This window comes from Gopherus evgoodei, chromosome 8, assembly GCF_007399415.2.
Source record: "Gopherus evgoodei ecotype Sinaloan lineage chromosome 8, rGopEvg1_v1.p, whole genome shotgun sequence".
Lineage (NCBI taxonomy): Eukaryota > Metazoa > Chordata > Testudines > Testudinidae > Gopherus > Gopherus evgoodei.
This window is the reverse complement of record NC_044329.1, coordinates 92,700,689-92,721,980: the sequence shown is the minus strand read 5'-3', so window position 1 is coordinate 92,721,980 and position 21,292 is coordinate 92,700,689. Positions and strand designations below refer to the sequence as shown.

General features: G+C 41.5%; 1 protein-coding gene across 4 annotated transcripts; it reads right to left on the bottom strand.

The window, feature by feature from the left end:
• Positions 1-657: 657 nt before the first annotated feature.
• On the bottom strand, positions 658-20,442 carry DEPDC1 (DEP domain containing 1). 4 transcript variants are annotated; one of them, XM_030573893.1, is made up of 12 exons: positions 20,306-20,442; positions 18,059-18,324; positions 17,312-17,462; positions 15,738-15,853; positions 15,001-15,131; positions 14,624-14,671; positions 11,723-11,863; positions 10,339-11,220; positions 9,434-9,606; positions 6,066-6,242; positions 5,575-5,760; positions 658-2,366 (listed from the first exon to the last, which is right to left on the bottom strand). In XM_030573893.1, the coding sequence occupies exons 1-12, from the start codon at positions 20,351-20,353 to the stop codon at positions 2,223-2,225; spliced, it is 2,463 nt and encodes an 820-aa protein (XP_030429753.1). In that variant the 5' UTR covers positions 20,354-20,442; the 3' UTR covers positions 658-2,222. The 4 variants fall into 4 exon arrangements, with proteins under 4 accessions (XP_030429753.1, XP_030429754.1, XP_030429755.1 ...); XM_030573894.1 differs by having other exon boundaries at positions 14,624-14,668; XM_030573895.1 differs by having other exon boundaries at positions 20,339-20,442.
• Between the last annotated feature and the right edge of the window lie 850 nt (positions 20,443-21,292).

Genomic DNA, 21,292 nt, shown 5'->3' with positions numbered 1-21,292 from the left:
CCCTTCTAACCCTAATAGTCTATGATAGTCTATGAATCTCATGATCCCTCTGTCATCATGTATGCTAATTGTTGTTGGATACAAATTCTTATCTTTCACAGGTGATATTATAATACTTCTGATGTATTTCACAGTGTATAGCTACTGATTCGGAATTTTTAAAGGTGACTTTCACAGGGAAAGGGAAGAAGGTTTGTGCATTTTTACTACTATATACTGTATAAAGGCATTAACAAACACTAGGTTTAAAACCACCCTAAAAGAAAATCCCTTCTGTTCTTCTATCAGTTTCACTAGTTCTACCATCTCCCATAAGTCAAAGGCAGACAAGACCCGCATTTCTACTGTAAAAAACAATCAGGATTTTTTCATTTTTTTGAGGGGTGGGCAAGATGACTTTCAGGCTATGTTTTTATAAATGCATAAAGAATGGCAGAAACCCCCTCCCTCCACCCCACCTTTTTGCAGGTCACTAAGATTCTAAATCATTTAGTTGGTTGTTGTTTTACAGCTGTAGTGCAGCTACTTGATGTACAAGCTGCACGCCCAATTCAACAAACACTTACAGAGAGTAATCCCCTTGTAGGGCTACTCACATGTTTACAGTTCCACATGTTTGAATTTAGGGGCTGGATCTGGATTGTTAAAGGGTGAAATCTTGATCCTGCTGAAATTAATGGTATAACTCTGACTACAATAGGGCCAGGACTTCACCCAAAAAGATTATCTACAAATCCAGAGTTTAAAAACCACACATACAAAAACATGTGCTCCCTACAATCAAAGTTTAGTTTCGGTATGGCTTAATATGCATGTACAGTGTGCAAAAGAGTTTAACAATATGACAAGGCTTCTGCATTAGATAGATAATACACTGTGATTTAACTACATTAAATCACCAGCATAACTAACAGTGACCATTTACATCTAACTTATACCTTTAACAAGACACAAAAGTGCTTAAATACAATAGACAAATAAGTGATCCATAAAACTGAATGGATGAAAACAAACCCGCCCTCCCAACAAAAGCCCCCCCCACATGCATATGTTGTCCTGAATTTAAAAGACAAAAACCAAACCCACCCACAAAAAACCCTGGCAACAACAACAAAAATAGTACACAAATGTTAGCATAATATATGGAAATACCTGGAAAAAAACCGTACTTTCAAGATGTGAAATTTATTGCACAGAGATTTAAAATCCTGCTGAAGATAAGGGATGAAATCCTAGCCAACAAGTCAACAGGAAAACTCCCATTCCCTTCATTAGGACCATAATATCACCCATGATGTTTAAGAGAGGGAACAATACGGACATTTTCCAGAAGTCTTTTAAAAATCAGCTCAGCAGTGTTATAAATAAAACACTGAAGCCTAATATATAATACCTATATACCTACACTGAACCAAACTGGCATATATCATCCTCCACTCTTTCTTATTTTGTTTGAGCAGTATACCAAGTCAGTTATCCATGTATTTGAGATCAGCTTTCCATCAAAAATTAGAAATACATATAAAATCAAGTATAATAGTTTTAACATGTATAAATATATTAAAAACTTAAGATGATTTTAATGATTAACAAATGAGTGCAAATGAAAAGTATATACGAGTTTGAAGTTGGATAAACAGATTAATCCCTAACCTAGGGTGAATTTCTAGTCCTACTGAAGTCCGTGGGGCCCGGATGTCACCTTTCTCAATCCCAAAAGGTAATGTTTTGTGGCAAGTACACACTATACAGAATAGCTAACCAGAGCATTTATACAGTACACAAGAAATGATTAAAAACCAAAACTACAATTTAAATAGCATAATTTTCAAAACAATTTAACACAAAAGTTACAATAATATGTATACCATTGGTTTCCCAGACTGTAGTAATAACACAGACATTTTTTGGTTACTAATAACTTCATATTTCTTTTCACATTTCTTTTTACTTCTGAGATTCAACACATACAACTCAATATTTGTTTGCATGTGTTGGGTAACTTGTAAACATTAAACATTTATCTCATTTCAAGATTTGGTAAGTGAAAAGTGATCTCCAGAAGAAAGATATTTTGGCACCTTTCAACATAAAGTGTGCATGTGCACATCTCTCTCCCCCTCCACAAAGAAAATATTATATTTTCATAGTACGTAAGTGTCCTTCACTAGACTATGCATATACCTATCAGACAAATAGATTCAAGAAGTATAGCTGAATACCTAATAGTATCTTACGCTACGAAACTTTGGTTTTTTCAGGCTAAGCATTGGCTGCTTAATTGTTGGTTTGTTTTCAAATAATATTGCTTCACTTTCTGTAGTTGGAAATCTATTCTGGTAGATCAGTGGATATTCCTTCTGAAACTAAAAAACAAAAGAGTAATTATAAAAAGCTATTTAAAAGAAGATACAGAGAGCTTGAAAAATATAACAACCTGATTAGACACCTAATAGCCTGGGGAGTAAGCCCACTAGCGAGGATTAAAAATATCTTTGCTGTGATATCCTACCAAACCTCTGGCACCTGCCCTACAGGAAAATAACCATTTTGTACTGCATTCAGCTGTAATATTATCCCATTTCTATTTAATGCATTGTTTAAAAGTGTATAGTACTTCTTATTTTGTTTTTTTGTCAGGCCTTACTTCCCTTCAAGGCTTTACTCTACATTTTCTTTTCTATAACATAGCATGGTGTAACTCTTTAGTTCCTCTCCAGTGCTAAATATCCTCTTTACCTTCTCTTTCTGCCTCCAACAGCTGCTTGGAAAGAGGTGCTAGAATACCTACCAGGATGGCTTGCTTGAACCCTGTTCATGGGTTTTAGCTTTCAGATCTGACTCTGATAACTTTGAAGTTTCTCTCTCACACACAAAAAAGAAGTACATTCTCTTTCTTTCCTACTCCCACTCCATGGTCTCCTGGCTACTGTGTTGGAGATGGACGTAAGTGCAAGCACTCCTCTATCCTGTACTCAGCCAATGCCAGTTACCCTTAGGCAGAACTACACCCATCTCTCCATTTTAAATGTTAGTCTCTGCTGTTGCTCCTGACTTTGTCAAACAGCAGTGACATACACATGATGCTTATCAGTTTGCACCATACACAAAGTTCTGAACATTCCAGTCAGCTTTCACCCTTCTGCAGCATAGCAAAACTGGAGCCAGCTATCTGCAGACAAAGGAAGACAGTCTTGCATTGGCACACATTCTGTTCTCATTTGGAATCTTTTATGACCATAACAACAGAAATATAGTTTTTTGCATTAAAGTTTAGATTATGCAAATAATGATGGTACTAGGAAAGCTTCCTATTCATCCTGTTTTCCACAGCTGTAGATATCTTCCCGACCACTGGACCAAAAAATAGAAGAGAGAAAAAGAAAGCAGCTTGGAATATCTACAGATCTGTAGATATGGAATAGCACATCAAAAATGGGTTTCTGAAACCAAGCTACTTTCCTATTTTTTGGTGCATATATATATACACAGATACACCTTATACCACAAACCAAAAACTTTCTGCTGATGAAGTCAGCTTTTTCAAAATGTCAGCACAGTTATAGGCTTGGGGTGGGTGGCAGAAATAATTGGACCTACTCCTAAAAGAAAGAGCATATGGATTAAAAAAACCCCACAACAACAAAAAAGCCAACATGCTCCACAGGGTTATCATTTCAGGAATGTATGTAGTGTCTGCCTCAGTCGCTGAGAGTAAAACTACTAATTCTTACATATTCTCATGGCCTCAAGCAGTCTTACGAATTAACTGACTTTGTATGAGAAGTTCTCAGACTGTGGTGCATGTGCTTGTTGGAAGTGGTACACCAAAACCAAACAATATTCATAACCCCCTACCCCAACCTTTCAGTTTCAAATAAAAAGTCATTGCATGCACTGCAGTGTGCCAGAAAATTGCCAGAGAAGCAATTTGCACTTTTCTGGTTGCCTTCAGGCATAATGAAGGTACAACATTCACTGACTATTCCAGCACAGTAATTTTATTTAGCAATTACAGTGTGCTGTGGTTGTGCAGATGAGCACTGTACTTTTATCTGTGTGGCTTTCTGTTAGACCTAGGCCTCAGCTTGAGCTACTGAGGCAAACTTGTGCATTTCAAAATCACAACACGAGAGCATTTTTGTCCAAAAATACACATGCATACAGGGCCATTTTAGAGCAAATGTAGTGAGCCCCAAGATCAAAGCCCCGCCCCCACCCCAGGAAGCAGCTGTACTGCTAGAGCTCTCTCTACACTCCCTACTCTGCAGGGGCTGTAGCCTGACCCTTGCAGGGCTGAAAGGCAAGGGGTGCATGGGGAATTCCCTCCCGTCTCCATACAGAAATTTGGGGTAAGTCAAAAGGTTTAATCTACCAATGCTGGTACTATTTATTTCATACAGCCAGTTTCAATTAATTAAAAAAAATAGAGGCCCAGTCTTTTGGTTTGTGACCAAGTTTAAGAAACATTTCAAGTCCTACAAAATAATTCTTTTTGTGGAGGCTGGCGGAGGGGAAGAAGGAGAGGGGGACAACTTGAAAATTTAAAAACAGCTTTTGTGGAGCTGTGTTTGAGTCACAAGATGTGCTCAGTAAATTCTGGGACAAGTACATTATTCACTGATCAGAGATATTTGCCAAAGGTTTTCTGCAAGAGAAGAAAATCCTCCAGCATTAAGTCCTGCCAAAGTTGTTGAGCTTTTAGTTTGACTGTTAGGCAGCAGATTAGTAGAACTTAGAAATATCAGATAACCTGAAGCAATATGTAAGTTGTTCAGAACTCTATCAGAATGTTAGAAAGTACCAGTTACTTAGTCAGAAGAGGGCTTCTCATAGAATATCAAGGTTGGAAGGGACCTCAGAAGGTCATCTAATCCAACCTGCTGCTCAAAGCAGGGCCAATCCCCAGATTTTTACCCCAGCTCCCCAAATGGCCCCCTCAAGGATTGAACTCACAACCCTCGGTTTAGCAGGCCAATGCTCAAATCACTGAGCTATCCCTCCCTGCCAAATCTGAATCTCATTCCGAATAACCTAGTCTTAAAATTTTAACCAAAACCACTTATTTTTATTTTTGCACCCTTTACATCAGAGTTTTACCTAGTGAAGATCCTGGCTCAAAAATTAAACAAGAAACCTGGCATATTTAGTATATCACAAGAAATAACTCTAATTCCTACCACAGAGTTGGTATTTAACGCAGAGGGCTTTGAAAAAAATTGATTTGTGTTTTACTCTTAAACTGTGCTTAATTTGAAAAACATTGTTGCTAACTAACATGAATTCTTATAGTGGAGACCAAGCTCCCTTCAAAACAGGATCAGAACTTGCCATCACAACAAGCACTCATCCAGATGGCTGTACCCAATTCTTTTTGCTATCAGACTAGAATTCATTTTTTAAGAGTTTGCTGATGTGCCAGGATCTAGTAATTAGATAACTCTCTCCTCCTCTTTTATGCATTTTTTAAAACCATCTTGCACACTACAACTGAGCGCTCTAAAAAAAATCCCCAAACCAGAGTCTCCCCCTCCAAAAAAAACAAAACACAGAACAGCCCATTTCTTTTCTTACCCGTTTTAGCTTTTTCTTTTTGTCTTTCAGAGACAAGCTTTTGTCCCTGATAATGTTCTCCAAGAGTTCTGCAACTGCAGCTTGAGAGGTAGAAACTTTTTGTTCATCAAATTCCTGAGGAGTTATCCGCTTACAATATGAATAAGTTGGCAAAATAGCACTGATTTCTTCTCCTGAATATTGGAACTGAAACAAGAAGGGCAACAAAAAAGTCTACACATGCTTGAAGGATCTTTTCTGGTTGCAAAGTTATTGCCTCACTGGCATTCAGTTACATTGTAAATTAAATGCAAGTTTTAAAAAGTTAAATTGCTAAAAAAAAGTAAAAAACCTATCTATAATAGTAAAGCTAGTTGCATGAAAGTTTGTACTTTAAAAAAAAGGAATGGAATATAGTTTTGTTTTTTAAACTGACAGTAGTAGTTTAATACCCTACAATTCATAAACAGCAATTAGCCAAGGGGGTTCAACTTTTTTGTCACAGGACTCACCTGAGCTGTCTTTAGAGATTCTATATGATCTTGCACTGCAACCTGTAGGTAAGTTGGAACTTTAAAAATGTCCTGCTGGTGATCCATTAGAAATGAAACTAATCTTGTGGCAAGTAGCTCATCAAGGTCCACTTCTTCTGCACAGCATAACACACATCGAGAAAAAGTCTGTATCATCTAGAAGTATTTAACAGGATGTTAGTATGTACAGCTATGGCATTTGGATTCTTTTCCCTCTCCCTGCAGCTCCATACTGCATTCCCTGCTACAAATTTGCATCAAAGTACCTCACCTTCCTCCACTATTGACATATATTGATGAAGCTAGAAGGAAATCTGCCATTTCCCCCCATTTGAAACAAAGTGATTCTTGTATAAGAACAGAGTATAACTCTAGTTTTATGATTAACTAGAGCTTATAGTTTTCAGTTTCAAATTCAAAAAAATTTAACCAGGAAGAAGAGTCCAAGAAAACTGCATTCACATTCTCCGCTGTGTAGGAAAAGCCACACACCTTGAAATAGCTATCGAGGTTACTTTTCCCCACGGAAACATCTCCTGGTTTTGTACAGTAGCAGCAGAAAAGGAGACTCGGAGGGAGTTAATACTGCAGAATTTAGAGCAGTGGTTCTCAACCCCTGGCCCAATCAGCACACAGCTGTGGCTCACATAACATCCTCAGGGCCATACAGATAGTATATAGTGTGGATGCAGCCCACATAACATATAGAGAGCTGCATATGTGGCCCACAATGGTAAACAGGTTGAGAACCACTGATCTAGAGGTTAACATGCCACAGAGTCTATATTTCTATTCCTCACCTGCCCACTAGGTTCTTCCAAATTTAGCTCCCCTCTGCTTAAGGTAGCAGATGGAAGCCAACAGCTCTATATGAATAATGAACTAGCACACCTGTACCTCAATATAACGCGGTCCTCGGGAGCCAAAAAATCTTACTGCATTATAGGTGAAACCATGTTCTATCGAACTTGCTTTGATCCACCAAAGTCTGCAGCCCTGCTCCCCTGGAGACTGCTTTACTGTGTTATATCCAAATGTGTGTTCTATCAGGTCGCGTTATATCGGGGTAGAGGTGTATTTATTTGGCACATTTCACCCAAACGTATTAGTGGATCCCAAGTGCCTTACAAAATACAATAGGAATAAGTTTGTCTATGAAACAGTCATCTTTGGGATGAAATGTGGCAGCTGCTGAACATTTTGCAGCAATACAGCAATAGTTTAGGTAAGAAGTGAACAATATTCAGTTGAAGTTAGGGGAAGTGCTCTCCTTAAAAAAAAGCCAATCACAAACAACACATAATTTGCACTTATACATGGTCTTCCATTTGCAGATCTCAAATCACTTTATTAATAATATTTATGAACTCCCCAGAATCATTACAGACTGGGGCCTCTAGATCCTGCCACAACACAATCAGTGATAAAGGCCCCACTGTAGTAAGGGCTGTATACACTGATCTGGGAATACAACTCAGATCTCCCTAGCTTCTAGTTCAGTGGTTCCCAAACTTCAACAACCTGTGAACCCCTTTTATTAAAATGTCAAGTCTCACGAACCCCCTCCTGAAAATGAATATTTCCAGGGATTTTCTCCTTTACCTGAGTATAAATTATAAAAGCAGTGATCTTGGAAATATAAGATTTGTTTTTATGACATGCTTATTACACACTATTAATTATTAATTATTTATCATTACAGTATTTTTATTACATTATGAAAAGGCAACTGTCTTCCTAGCTCTCACTTTCATAGCTTGTATCACTTTGAATAAGCCTGTTATAAGACAAGGCTCCTATGTTTCATCAAGGAGTATCAGATGTGAAACAGCATGAAGGTATTTAAGAAGCCAAGTCAAAGAATTCCTCCTACACAAGCATTCAAGTCTTGAGCAGTCCAGGCAAACAATGCACGTTACAACAAATCTTAAACTTGTTCTTCATAATAATTTAGAAAACAATACTAGTGGCTTATTTAATTTTAAAAACAGCAAAAAATATCCACCTCCCTTTCCACTTCTTATAAGGAGTCTTGAAGTTTAAATCTCCTCAGTGTGATAGATATGCTTGCATTGATCTGCTTAGCTTTTGGAAGTCCAGGAGCTCTGGGCTGCTGGCCCCAAGCTACCTGGGGTCCCTAGGGACAGCTCTGTCCACCATGAGGGAATTTTTTCCCGAGAACCCCTGTAACATTTTACGAACCCCCAGGGGTTCACGAACCCCAGTTTGGGAACCACTGTTCTAGTTCCATACCTCAAACAAACTATACTAAGTTCTTCACCATCCTTTCAGTTTATGTAGGAAAACTTTAGTTTCACTGGCTAACACCCTTGTCTCTTACACAAAAAAGAACATTATGAGAGTTCAAGATGGCATAAATAAATGGTCAGAACCTCTGTTTCATCACTTGCAATAATTTACAAGTATATACTCATTTCTTGTTTTCCATTTTTAATTAACATTCTTTAATCAGTATTGTTTAATTTGTTTTAAAATCACTGTTGGTAGTATGGTAAAAGAACTAAACAAAGGTTTGATGTCATTCTAACAACTGTAAATACCTCTATTTTTTCCACTGCAAGCTTAAATTCAGTCCTTACAGCTATTCTTTAAACCTTTAACAAACTCAGTTCTGTTTCCTTTTTGGCATCGGACCTACTAGAGTTCAAAATGTAAACCCTACAGTTAGGTCTATTCTTTAATTTTAACATCCAGTGGCATCTGTGTACAATAGCTAGAGTCCTGACATAACATTTATATAATAAAAAGGCTATGCTGACGCTCGGCTATGGAAATTCACTCCACACTGCACAAAACAAAAATAAACTACCTCAAGTAGACACACTGCAAGAGTTTTAGCCAAAATCTAGTTTTCAAAACATATCCATTAGACCTTTCAATTACAGAAAAGCAAAATAAGTTTTGTGTTCATATCAGTTAAAACAGACAGTCAATTAAAAATTACTTACAAGGTTTTGTAGGAATTTAATTCACAATATCAATTTAGTTATTGATAGTGAGGTGTAGAAGGAATAGGAAATCATTGTAGCAAAAGGATAATGAATCTTTTCTGTTCTTTTAAAAAGTTAATAAAGGCTATTCAAATAAAAAGTTTTCCCAAAAATATATTTAGAATATGTTCAGATGGAGTTAAACAAGAGAGTTTACTTTGATACAGATTTTCACACGTATACCAGGAGTAACATATTTGTGTTACATACTAGATTTAGTGAGACAAAGACTAAGTTCCTCTGTTAACATTGAATATTCTTGCTTTTCTCAGATTTAAGCATTATTTTTATGCTATTGAATAAAGTTATCCATACTCTTAGAAAAAGGTGTCTTACCAGAGACCTCGTGCCCACTGCATCATGAAGTCGAGGCATATCAACATTTTGGCTGATTCGAGAGATCATACGCATTAGGAGTTGAAGCTTTCTACGATTTGGTGGAGGAAGCAACAAACAGCATATCTGTAGTGCTTCAACAGCAACTCTTTCTAAATGAGGCCGGAGAAGATCTAGAAGTTAATAATTATAAAAACAGCTGTAATTAAGTTTTGAAACAATATGAAGGACAGTGGTACCTCAATATCAGCAATTTCATTTTATTCAATTAAGACAGCAGCCACTTTATAGCACAGTCTGCTCTAACATAAAAAGGGATCCGTTATTTCAACATTTTTTGCATAGTCTTCACCCCCAGTTAATCTCATTTTGTTCTGACACATATTATTGACACAGGTCAAGACCAGCTGAGGAATATAACTGAAGCTATTTCTGCACATTAGTGTTGAGTACTTTTTGTTATTACATTATATATTGTTTGGCCAATTTCCAGGCTTCTAAAGACTCCTAGAAACTTCATTCAGCATCCAGTTTCAAAGAATGTGAAGAGACATCACTTAGAAGCAGGGAAATCTATGCTGATTCCTCCCTTTCTCTCAGATGTTTGTATCACAGGGAATAGTACTTACTCGAACAAAGAGCAATGGTGAATTGCTTAGACATCACTATTTGGGGAAGAGAGGATACTACCCATGAGCATGTATTATAGAAGATACAAAAGCTTGCATTTAATATAATTAGTTAAGTTACTTAACTTCATAGCCATTAGAATATTCTTTAAACAAACCATGAAGTACCGATTTTGCTATTTAAAAATCCAATATTGGGGACAAAGAAAGTAGGAAAGCAGAGACAGTTAGTCAACACAGTAAGCAAATACCACATGCTTTAGAGAGCAATCTTACTTTGCGTGCCAGTCAACATAAAGGAAGCTGGAGTGAAAGAGTTTTCTGAAAGTTCTACTGCACTTTTGCAGAGTCTTTTATTGACTGTGATATCAGAATCCCTAGGCTCATTTTCTACTATAGTAACCACACTGGTAGTACTTGATTTCCTCTGTCCAAGATGAACTATTGCATATGGGTTTACTGTGATTTCAGCAACTGGTGTGTTGATGCCACTGCAGTTTCTGGACTTGCTGCTTCCAAGTAAACTCTGAGACCTGCAGAGTTGCTTAGATTTGCGATTCCCATTACATAGCTCTTGGTTGTGAACTGTTGATGCAGACACTCTCCTGGAACCACACGGTTGTTTCTGCCCATTGCTATTTGATCCAAGATCCAACAGTGATTCTGCTTTGTACCCAGAATGTAGTAGTGGGTTTTCCTTATTTTTGCTTGATATTATGTTAATGTCAGATTGATAGAGGGAGTTAGATCCCACTTCACTACACAAACTTGAGGTAGTAGCTGCAATTCGTTCCAAAGAATAGCACCTTGCCCTAAGTTTGAGAGACTGGGCCTGTTCATTCCTTAAACCTGACAGATTTTTACAGCTTCCTCCTCTTAGATCATGAGCACTGGCTCGTTTACATGCCAAGTTATAGTGCTGTAATTTTTTAGCACATTCTTTTTGAAGAGTACGTTCATTTTGGGAAATATTTCCAGAAGACTCAGATTCTTCCTCTTGTTTTTCAGTCTCTTTTCGAAGTAAACTTAGTAGAAGACATTCAGTTGACTTGAAAGAGTTCAAGTGCAGAGTTTTTGAAGGCTGTGAGTCACACGCCTCATCTCGGATACAGTGTTTTCCATTGGGTCTATTTGGAATTGTGATGTAGCCACACACAACTATCAGAAAATGAAATACAAGTTAAGATGCAAGTGGTGTGAAAGTGAACAAGATAAGAATGAACTGAAGTAGCTAAGTAAAACAGAACAAATATAAGACATTAATATAGTCCACATTGTTAGTTGTAGCTAAAAAAAAAAAAAGCATTAAACAAGACATGCAACAAACAGCCCATACATGCAAGACAAAGGACAATAAAACTTTACATTTAGCTTTTAAAACCAAGTCTAAGATTAGTTTACACTATTTGAGACTGTGGTTATTATACTTTGACAGTGTCAGACCAGATAATTTATATAGATTTACTGTCACAAGAATGTAGTTGTATTTTCACTCAGATTGTAATGTAGAGCTACTACTGCACTGGTGGCCTCCCACAAATTCATACTGCCATACAGATCGGGGGCCAAATTCTGCACACAGTTACATATGTGCAACCCACTAGACCCAAATTTGTACTTAACTCTTAACGAAATAGGTTATTTCTCAAGTCATACATACCAAGAATATTCACAAACAGTTCATAGTATTCAAAAGTAAGCAATGGTTCAGGTAGATTGAGAAAGTAATCAGCGACTGTTCTGAACACATCCCGTTCAAAACCAATGTAAGCTGGCTGGCTCATGTCATTACTTCTAGGCCCTAAAAAGAAGGCGAGGAAAGAAGGCTCATGACAGGACTATTCTCATAACCACCTTTTTAAAAAAAAACACCACCAAACCACACAACAAAAACTTCTGTAACATTAGCTGAAAGAATGATAGGGACGGCCTAGTATTTCTCAAGGAGTGTCATGTCAGCCATCTCCTTACACAAACACTGGCCCAGTGTTCAGCCTTGAGTAACTAGTATGCAGAAACAGAATAAAACTGTTTATATAGCAACAGAAGAGCAAGAAGCTCTCACTCAACTTTAGAAGATAGATACTTCAATATTAATAATTTAGAGGAAGTCCCTTATTTGACTACTTCAACCCTTTCTCCTTCTCACCCACCCCTAAAAAAGGAGTCATAAGAAGCAATTAATCTTAGTTTTTCTGTTAAAATTACTACCCCTCCCCCCCCCCAAAATACCCCAGATCAAACAGATTACATACAGATAAGCAATAAAACAAAAGTTACAAGCACCTAGGAATTTATTTTCAGATACTCAGAATAAATCTAAGATTTTTTTCATATTCAAGATGCTTAGGGCTCAATTCACTAACATAGCTACTAATTTTTTTTTTTTAGCTGGGCGACAGGTGTGCTTTTTTTGTTTTTAAAAAAGTGCGCACACACTACCGAAAGCTTACATAACTGGTGCAATAACAGCAAACTTTGTTCACCTGTATCACCCTCCCCTGGATGATCACAACTGCGCACTTCAGGTTTGCTCTTCATCCAATATAGCATCTTCAAAAGTGGGCAATGAACCATGTAATTAACCAATTTATGGGCATGGGTAAGGACAAGGAGAGAATAAACTGAACCAGAGTTTCCCTGCAGATGGGTCTCCACCATACTCCCACAGAAAGATGGGCTAGGATGAAGCAAAGCAGCATCCTCTGCCCTATCCCCATTTTCCTTTATAGTTTTCTTCACAAATGGACTCTGGCTTTTTAGGTGCTGTGCATGGAATGGGGGGAAATGTCACTTTCTGTGAATCACCCGCTGCAAACTCAACTCCAAGCTCTCTTAGCTGCATATGGGGCCCTCCTGCAACTGCTACTGAATAGTTAGAGAGATACATATATGCATGCAATGACACAGCCAGTGCCACCATAACTTCTTAAGGAGCTTTGCTGGAGGTTGTGGGGAAAGAGGCAGCAAAAAAGCCGCAAAATGGCATAGGCACCAGTGCAGATACAGTACATGTGAAATGGTGAAAACTGAGTTGGGAGACATGACATTTCTAAATTTTGCATGCCCCAAACTGCTTCTTTGAGAACTGCTCTGCAGGAAACTCAATGAGGTCAAACTCATTTTTTCCCTACCTCTCCAAAGTCTCTCTCTCTCTCTCAAAAAAGTTACATCAGACACTGTACAACTGATGAAGAATTCAACTGGATACAACACTTTCAACAGTCATGCATATTCATTCATTAGCATTTATAAATTGTGTGCTTTTTATTTTTTTAAGTGAAAGACTGATATCCCAAAAGCCCAAGTGAAGTCATTTCTGTTAGCCCACTTCACATGTGCAAAGTATTTTTTTAAAAAAGTTTATAAACTTTTGCTAAATTTTACATTATTTTTAAAAAGGCTATTTTAATCCAGATCAAAGCCAACAACCTGAAAAATGCAGTGCAGATCATTACATAGATAGAAGTGACAACCATTCATTTCTCAAAAGAATTTGCTTAATTTTGCTATACTGATTCTACAATGCAGGAACATATACCTATGTCTTGAAAATATTCCATTTCTTCATTTCATTCCCTCTTTTCTATATAAATACTAGAGCGGAGAGAACTGTGCTGCAAGTTTGTCACACCTTCAATTAAGGATAGTAGCTAATAAAGATAATTCTTTAGAGTGGAAACTATGGAATATTCCTTTCTGCAATGAGAACAGATTTTACATTAAAAATGGCAAAAATCTTGAGCACTGTTGATGCCTACTAAGAAAAAATAAAAATAATCACATTATGGGCTTGGCCAAGCCAAACTAGCAAACTCTTTAAGGTTTGGCTCAGAGTTTTTTCTGAATTATTTCACAGCCTGGGAGAAGCAGGCAGTTCTGTGCAAGAAGCAGGTAGCTTAGTCCCTGAAATACCACATCTGAGAAGGAACACACAGAGGCACTGTGCCTGAAGACTCAAGTTTCATCTCTGCCCAGCTCCCTGTCAGCATAGCTTCTTCCAATGACTCAGGACCTACCACTTGGACCCCTCCTTATGGTGAGAAGAGATAGGGAGGTCTTCCAGAATAGCAGAGTTCCATATAACATTAATAGAGTTCTAAGTTGTACGTTCCTGCAGATTTCCTAATTGGTTGGGGAATGTTGCCGTCTTTCCCTCACTTCAGTTAAACGCCCCAGCTGATCATCCCCTTCTGAAAGGGCAGGGAGAGATTCATGCATGGATCCATAGAAAGCAATCTGGCACTAGGAGATTTAGGTAGTCTACTCAATGATTTGGAATAGTACATTGGTCTAGAAGATCTCTTTCCTCTTTAATGCACACCACGTAATTTCAGTATCTTTATCTCTTCTTCCTTACAGGTCACCTTTGTACACAATTGTTTTACGCAGTCTACTGTTAGATCTTCTGAATATGTCAGGTTGTTAGATATAATTGAATTTGCATCCTGTGTAGAAAAGCCTAGTATCTTCACATATAAGCAAACATTTTAGAATTTCTACTCCCCAAAATAAGCTTCTTCATATCTGAAATTGTAAAGACTACTTTTGTATAACTTACAGTATGCAAGGCACTTCATGGCTGACAATACCCAATGAGGGAGGTCTTCTACAAAAAAAAAAAAAAAAAGGAAAATTGTTCAGCAACTGTCACTATATTCTGTATAAACTAGCCACCTGATGTTAAACTTTAAATACAGAAAGGTCATATATAGAATTTAACTAGTTTTAAAAGAACACATAGAATGATTTTTAAATCACTATACTTATTACATTCTCACCTGCCCTACTTTTTAATTTTGAAAGAAAAGTAGACTACAGAAGTTATCACCCTAAGCAAATCTGTTTTAAGTACTACTATAGTTAATTACTGTCATCTCCCACTTGACAATAACTAAATACTGGCACTTGAAGCAAATGTCAAAAACAAAACCAAACCTGATTTGTTTTGCAGAACAACAACACCATGTTTACTCGTGTTAGTCATGTTGTACATGACATATTGAGGAATTACTTGGGCTGAGTGCAAGACTTCTTCCAAAGATGGTAGACCTAAAATGGTTTGCAAGCTGTAGGGTGGAAGAGAACAAATGTTTCAGAAGTCTTGATAGCATGTGAACACAAGCTAATTACTTTAAGGCCTCTTCAACAAGGAAAAACTCAAAATTTAACTTATTAAACTCTAAGTTCTTAGTCCAAGATCAATGCTTCCAAGTGTCAGAGGTAAGTTTTTATGCCAGACGACTAAAGGTCTGTCTGAATCAATAGAAAGAGCCAACAGCAAGAAGCAAGCCATAAATTCAGGTTTTGAGGAAGTGTTCCACAAAGGAAAGGAGGAAAGAAAAGCAGCTACTCACTGTGCAATTCTGACTCCCTAGAACATTTATTTTAGCAGCTTTCCTAAATATAATACTGTGGTCCTTGATAATATATTTGAAAGTGCAAGGGTTACCTGTGTAATTTAGCAGAACTACTCCTTCTGCATGATGAAAAAGTTTTCTGAAAAAATTTAAATACTTCTTTAGATCATTGATTATTGACACAGCATGTACTCATGGATGTACCTTCTGCTGTGATGGTACGTTGAAGCTAAAATGGCCTAATCCCTATGTACTGGCAGGAAAAGATATATACACACACCCTCCCCAACTATTTCCAGTTTGTTATTGACTTACTGTATCAAAATTATGTTTCGCCAAATTTCTTCTATCTCCTCTTGACTTATTTTCTTCCTATGTAAGTTTTCCTTATCCTCTTCCATTATTTCACTTTTTGTGTTTTCTATGTTCTCCTACAAATAAGCAATCATACGTATTATATTTTGTTGACTCTCTGAAGGATCTCAAAAGCCAAACTCAAAATTCTAGTAAAATATTATTTAAAAACAAAAACCTACTCACATACACTTGTATAAAAGGCTTTATTCCAAAATAAAGAATGCATTAAATTTTCTTTTTTATAATTTAAGCTTTCTTATCACTAAATGGGTCTTCTCCCATTTTAAAATAGAAGGCTAAAGCTCTTTTCCATCCCCAGCTAATGTTTACTGTTCACTACAGCAAAAAAAAATTCGTAATTTTGAAATTTAAAGGCAAAAGTAACGAAATGCAGAATGAAATGGGAGACCGAGGCCCTAAATATTGAATGTATGCATAAGTGCTTGCAGGACTGGGCCTAAATTCAAAAAGTCAGAAGCACAAAAAAAATCTGCAAAAGAACAAAACAAATAATGACCGGGCAGCTACATTCAAGGTTGTACAGTTAGGCAAGTTACCAGCTAAGTAATGTACCCTGATTTAGTGTTCCTAAAATATATAAAATTTCTAAGAATTTATGAGGAATCTTAATCATTTGACAAAAAAGAATCAAATATTTAAAGATATAAAACATATTTGGGGGGGAATGAGGAGCATTAAATGATCTTTTTTAGTTCCGTTATTATGTGACTAAATGAGAAAAAAAGAAGCGAATACTAGTCTGCAGTTAATCTAATCTAAAGTTGTAGGTAAGAGAAGAGCTTGTATATATAGATTTCAGCTTGTACTGTACAGTGTAGTTCCATCTACTACATACAGTTCAAAGCCACATATACTTAATTTCACTATTTCAATTTGCCAGATTTCAGCAAGTACACATAAGTTTACAATTAAGATGGTTTTCATAGAAACAATATTTTGAACATCTACTGTTCAAGTTTCTTAAGATCTTAGGTTGCACTCCAAGCTGTAAGCAGCCACATATAGCATAAAGGCTTTTTGTTACCAGGGCTGCTGTGCTTTCTGTTGCATTCTCATACTGTTGTACTTCATTCTGGGTACGTCTATACTATCCACCGGATCGGCAGGTAGTGTTTGATGTATCGGGGATCGATTTATCGCATCTCATCTGGACACGATAAATCGATCTGCGAATCGACACCTGTACTCCACCTTGGCAGGAGGTGTAAGCGGAGTCGATGGGGGAGCCATGGCAGTCGACTCGCCGCCGTGAGGACAGCCAGTAAGTCGAACTAAGATACCTCGACTTCAGCTATGCGAATAGCGTAGCTGAAGTTGTGTATCTTAGTTCGAACCCCCCCGCTAGTGTAGCCCAGGCCTGAGAGTAGTCCAGAGGAAACTGCAAGCTTATTTTTTCAACTGGAGATGAAGATTCTGCAGAAGTAGATGATGCAGCCACTAAAAGAGGTAATTATTTTTGTTTTCCCAATGCTGAAAGGAACACATGTTCGATAAGAAGCACAAGTTATTACCAGGGTATGAAGTAATTCATGTTTTTTGGGAGTCCTCCTGGAGAAATGTGGTAGTTTAAAGAGACTTCCTTCCTCTTTTGGAATATTTTCTGTGTTCTCTTTCAATAGAGACCTCCTTTGCAAAGTTTTAACTGGAGAGGTTGAAGGGAATCTATAATTAACAAGAGAAATGTAAATACATTCAGAATATATTAAAAAATAAGAACTTAGTGTCATCAAAAAATTTAGTGCCCAGTGATGATTCCAGTAAGACTCTGTAGAGGCTTAAAATAAAAAGAAGAAAACACAGAACACCTCTACAATTTATACATAATTTAAATTAGGCAAAATTCCAAATTAGCTTTGGACGATCATTCCCTTCTCGCAAATTCATTGGAGGTCAGTAGGGGAAAGTTCAACTTTCAAGTTAAGTCCTTGGAGCAGATTCTCCTCTGATTACACCTTCTGTACCACTGTAGAAGGCACTGGTGCAGAAGGGAGACAGCACAATGTAGGATGCTTATGCCTGCTCTGGGGCCAGGGTGGGGTTGGTGACAGGCCCCTTGCACTTAGTGCTACAGAAATGCTGGGCTGCAGCCCATAACAGCATTATTAATGAAGGGGTAGAGGAAAAGCAGACTTCCTGGTGAATCAGTTTTGCTTTTGATTGACAATTACTGTCCTCACAGAAAGTAACTGTTGATCTCCTTACAAAGTACTCTTGGTTAGTTTTCACAGTTTAGCAATGTGTGTACACCGGTACAGCACCTGAATAGATTGTTGTTGTCATCTAGATTTTCTGATCCCCATCTTCCTTTTATATCCTCAATTATATGATTCTTGAGAAATTTTCTTAGTAACTGAACTGTTTGTTGCCTAGTAACTTCTGGACCAAAATTCCTGTTGTTCCTTAGCAGCTCGTGAAGCCAGTCCACGGCTTCCACGGCACTAAAACAGTTCCCGTGTTTTCTGAAGCGTTGCCTGTGCTTCCTCAATGGCATCCCTGCTCGGAAGTATTTAGTAACTTCATTCCACTGCAAGGGAGCGGGGACGGGGCACGCAGGGGGGCGAGAAGATTAAAGCAAAAAGTTGATCGCACGCACTTAGACCACGGGTCCCCACCCCTCCAAACCAGACCCCCGGCCCGCATCGCTCCATGCTGCCCTTCCCCGTCCCCTCAGGGGCTCGTCCCCCGGCCCGCATCGCTCCATGCTGCCTTTCCCCGTCCCCTCAGGGGCTCGTCCCCCGGCCCGCATCGCTCCTTGCTCCGTTTCCCCGTCCCCTCAGGGGCTCGTCCCCCTGCCCGCATCGCTCCTTGCTGCCTTTCCCCGTCCCCTCAGGGGCTCGTCCCCCGGCCCGCATCGCTCCTTGCTGCCCTTCCCCGTCCCCTCAGGGGCTCGTCCCCCGGCCCGCATCGCTCCATGCTGCCCTTCCCCATCCCCTCAGGGGCTCGTCCCCCGGCCCGCATCGCTCCATGCTGCCCTTCCCCATCCCCTCAGGGACTCGTCCCCCGGCCCGCATCGCTCCATGCTGCCCTTCCCCATCCCCTCAGGGGCTCGTCCCCCGGCCCGCATCGCTCCATGCTGCCCTTCCCCGACCTCTCAGGGGCTCATCCCCCTGCCCGCATCGCTCCTTGCTCCGTTTCCCCGTCCCCTCAGGGGCTCGTCCCCCGGCCCGCATCGCTCCATGCTGCCCTTCCCCATCCCCTCAGGGGCTCGTCCCCCGGCCCGCATCGCTCCATGCTGCCCTTCCCCATCCCCTCAGGGACTCGTCCCCCGGCCCGCATCGCTCCATGCTGCCCTTCCCCATCCCCTCAGGGGCTCGTCCCCCGGCCCGCATCGCTCCATGCTGCCCTTCCCCGACCTCTCAGGGGCTCATCCCCCTGCCCGCATCGCTCCTTGCTCCGTTTCCCCGTCCCCTCAGGGGCTCGTCCCCCGGCCCGCATCGCTCCTTGCTGCCCTTCCCCGTCCCCTCAGGGGCTCGTCCCCCGGCCCGCATCGCTCCTTGCTGCCCTTCCCCGTCCCCTCAGGGACTCGTCCCCCGGCCCGCATCGCTCCTTGCTCCGTTTCCCCGTCCCCTCAGGGGCTCGTCCCCCGGCCCGCATCGCTCCTTGCTGCCCTTCCCCCATTCCCTCAGGGGCTCGTCCCCCTGCCCGCATCGCTCCTTGCTCCGTTTCCCCGTCCCCTCAGGGACTCGTCCCCCGGCCCGCATCGCTCCTTGCTGCCCTTCCCCGTCCCCTCAGGGACTCGTCCCCCGGCCCGCATCGCTCCTTGCTGCCCTTCCCCGTCCCCTCAGGGGCTCGTCCCCCGGCCCGCATCGCTCCTTGCTGCCCTTCCCCGTCCCCTCAGGGGCTCGTCCCCCTGCCCGCATCGCTCCTTGCTCCGTTTCCCCGTCCCCTCAGGGGCTCGTCCCCCGGCCCGCATCGCTCCTTGCTGCCCTTCCCCGTCCCCTCAGGGGCTCGTCCCCCGGCCCGCATCGCTCCATGCTGCCCTTCCCCGACCCCTCAGGGGCTCGTCCCCCTGCCCGCATCGCTCCTTGCTCCGTTTCCCCGTCCCCTCAGGGGCTCGTCCCCCGGCCCGCATCGCTCCTTGCTGCCCTTCCCCGTCCCCTCAGGGGCTCGTCCCCCGGCCCGCATCGCTCCTTGCTGCCCTTCCCCGTCCCCTCAGGGACTCGTCCCCCGGCCCGCATCGCTCCTTGCTCCGTTTCCCCGTCCCCTCAGGGGCTCGTCCCCCGGCCCGCATCGCTCCTTGCTGCCATTCCCCCATTCCCTCAGGGGCTCGTCCCCCTGCCCGCATCGCTCCTTGCTCCGTTTCCCCGTCCCCTCAGGGGCTCGTCCCCCGGCCCGCATCGCTCCTTGCTGCCCTTCCCCGTCCCCTCAGGGGCTCCAGTCCCCTCCCCACCAGGAATCGCTTTGTACTTCACACTCCGGGACCCCCACAGACTCTTCTCCCGCCATCGGCAGAGTCCCCTCCCCCCGCTCCCGTGTGCTGACCCGCAGCCCCCATCCCCTCTAACCAGCCTGGTGGCGCGGTAGGGCCCCGCTGTCACCATCTGGCTCTCCATGCTGCTCGCCGCGGCCCCGTACGCAGGCCGGGGATGGGGGTTGGGGGGAGCGACCACCCAGCAGGATGACACTTGCTAACCGTCGTGGTCTGTTTGAATTGACGGCCCGAGCGCTCCGGGGCCGCTGATTGGAGGAGCCAGGCGGCCACATGACAGAACTCGCGATCAGGTGACTTAGCAGGAAGCAGCCCCCGGCGGCACGGGAGAGGTGGGCAGGCACGTTGGTATGGAACAAGAGATGGGTGGGGCCTACGGCAGCGTCACCCTCCCTCTGCTCAAAGCTTTTCCCGCTGGCACAGCTAGGGGGCTGGCTGCGAGACCTGGCCAGGCAGCGACCTCGGTGGTGTACTGCATGGGGGGGTCACCCCATCCCCAGTGCAGCTCCACCCCTGCTGTTTGTAACACGGTGGAGCCATGTGTCTCATTAGCAGCACGCCACGACTCACAGGGCAGCTCTAGAAATCACGTTTGCCGTGTTGCCTACTCTTATTGCCTGCCTCAAAAGGTTCGGTGTTTAAAGCCCTAATGCCTGGATTCAGGGAATTACAGGAGTATCTCAGCTTTATTTTCAAGGTGCTAGTCCTCCAGGTTGCAGAGGAAAAGCTTGAAAACATACATCGTATTGATTGATACAGAAGACACAAGAAGAACCCCAGGAGGATTTTTTTTCTGCTTGTGGAACAGCGCAGTCTTGTGAAAATCATCCCTAAAAACAAATAAGGCAGCAAAAACGAATTTGCATTGTGCCTCATCAACATGCAGGGGGAAGTATTCTAAGCCCACGTCCAGACTAACCCGCGGCATCGGCGGGTTAAAAACGATTGCTCGGGGATCGATATATCGCGTCTAGTGTGGACGTGATGTATCGATCCCCGAGTGCGCTTACATCGATTCCGGAACTCCATCAACCCGAACGGAGTTCCGGAATCGACACGGAGA

Coding starts and splice junctions, on each gene's coding strand:
- DEPDC1 (XM_030573893.1), bottom strand. CDS start 20,353: ATGGAGAGCCAGATGGTGACAGCGGGGCCCTACCGCGCCACCAGGCTG. Junction 14,672..15,000: donor TGTTCTGCAAAACAAATCAG/GTTTGGTTTTGT, acceptor TTTTTTTTGTAG/AAGACCTCCCTCATTGGGTA. Junction 2,367..5,574: donor AAAAGAAAAAGCTAAAACGG/GTAAGAAAAGAA, acceptor TTTGTTTTTTAG/TTTCAGAAGGAATATCCACT.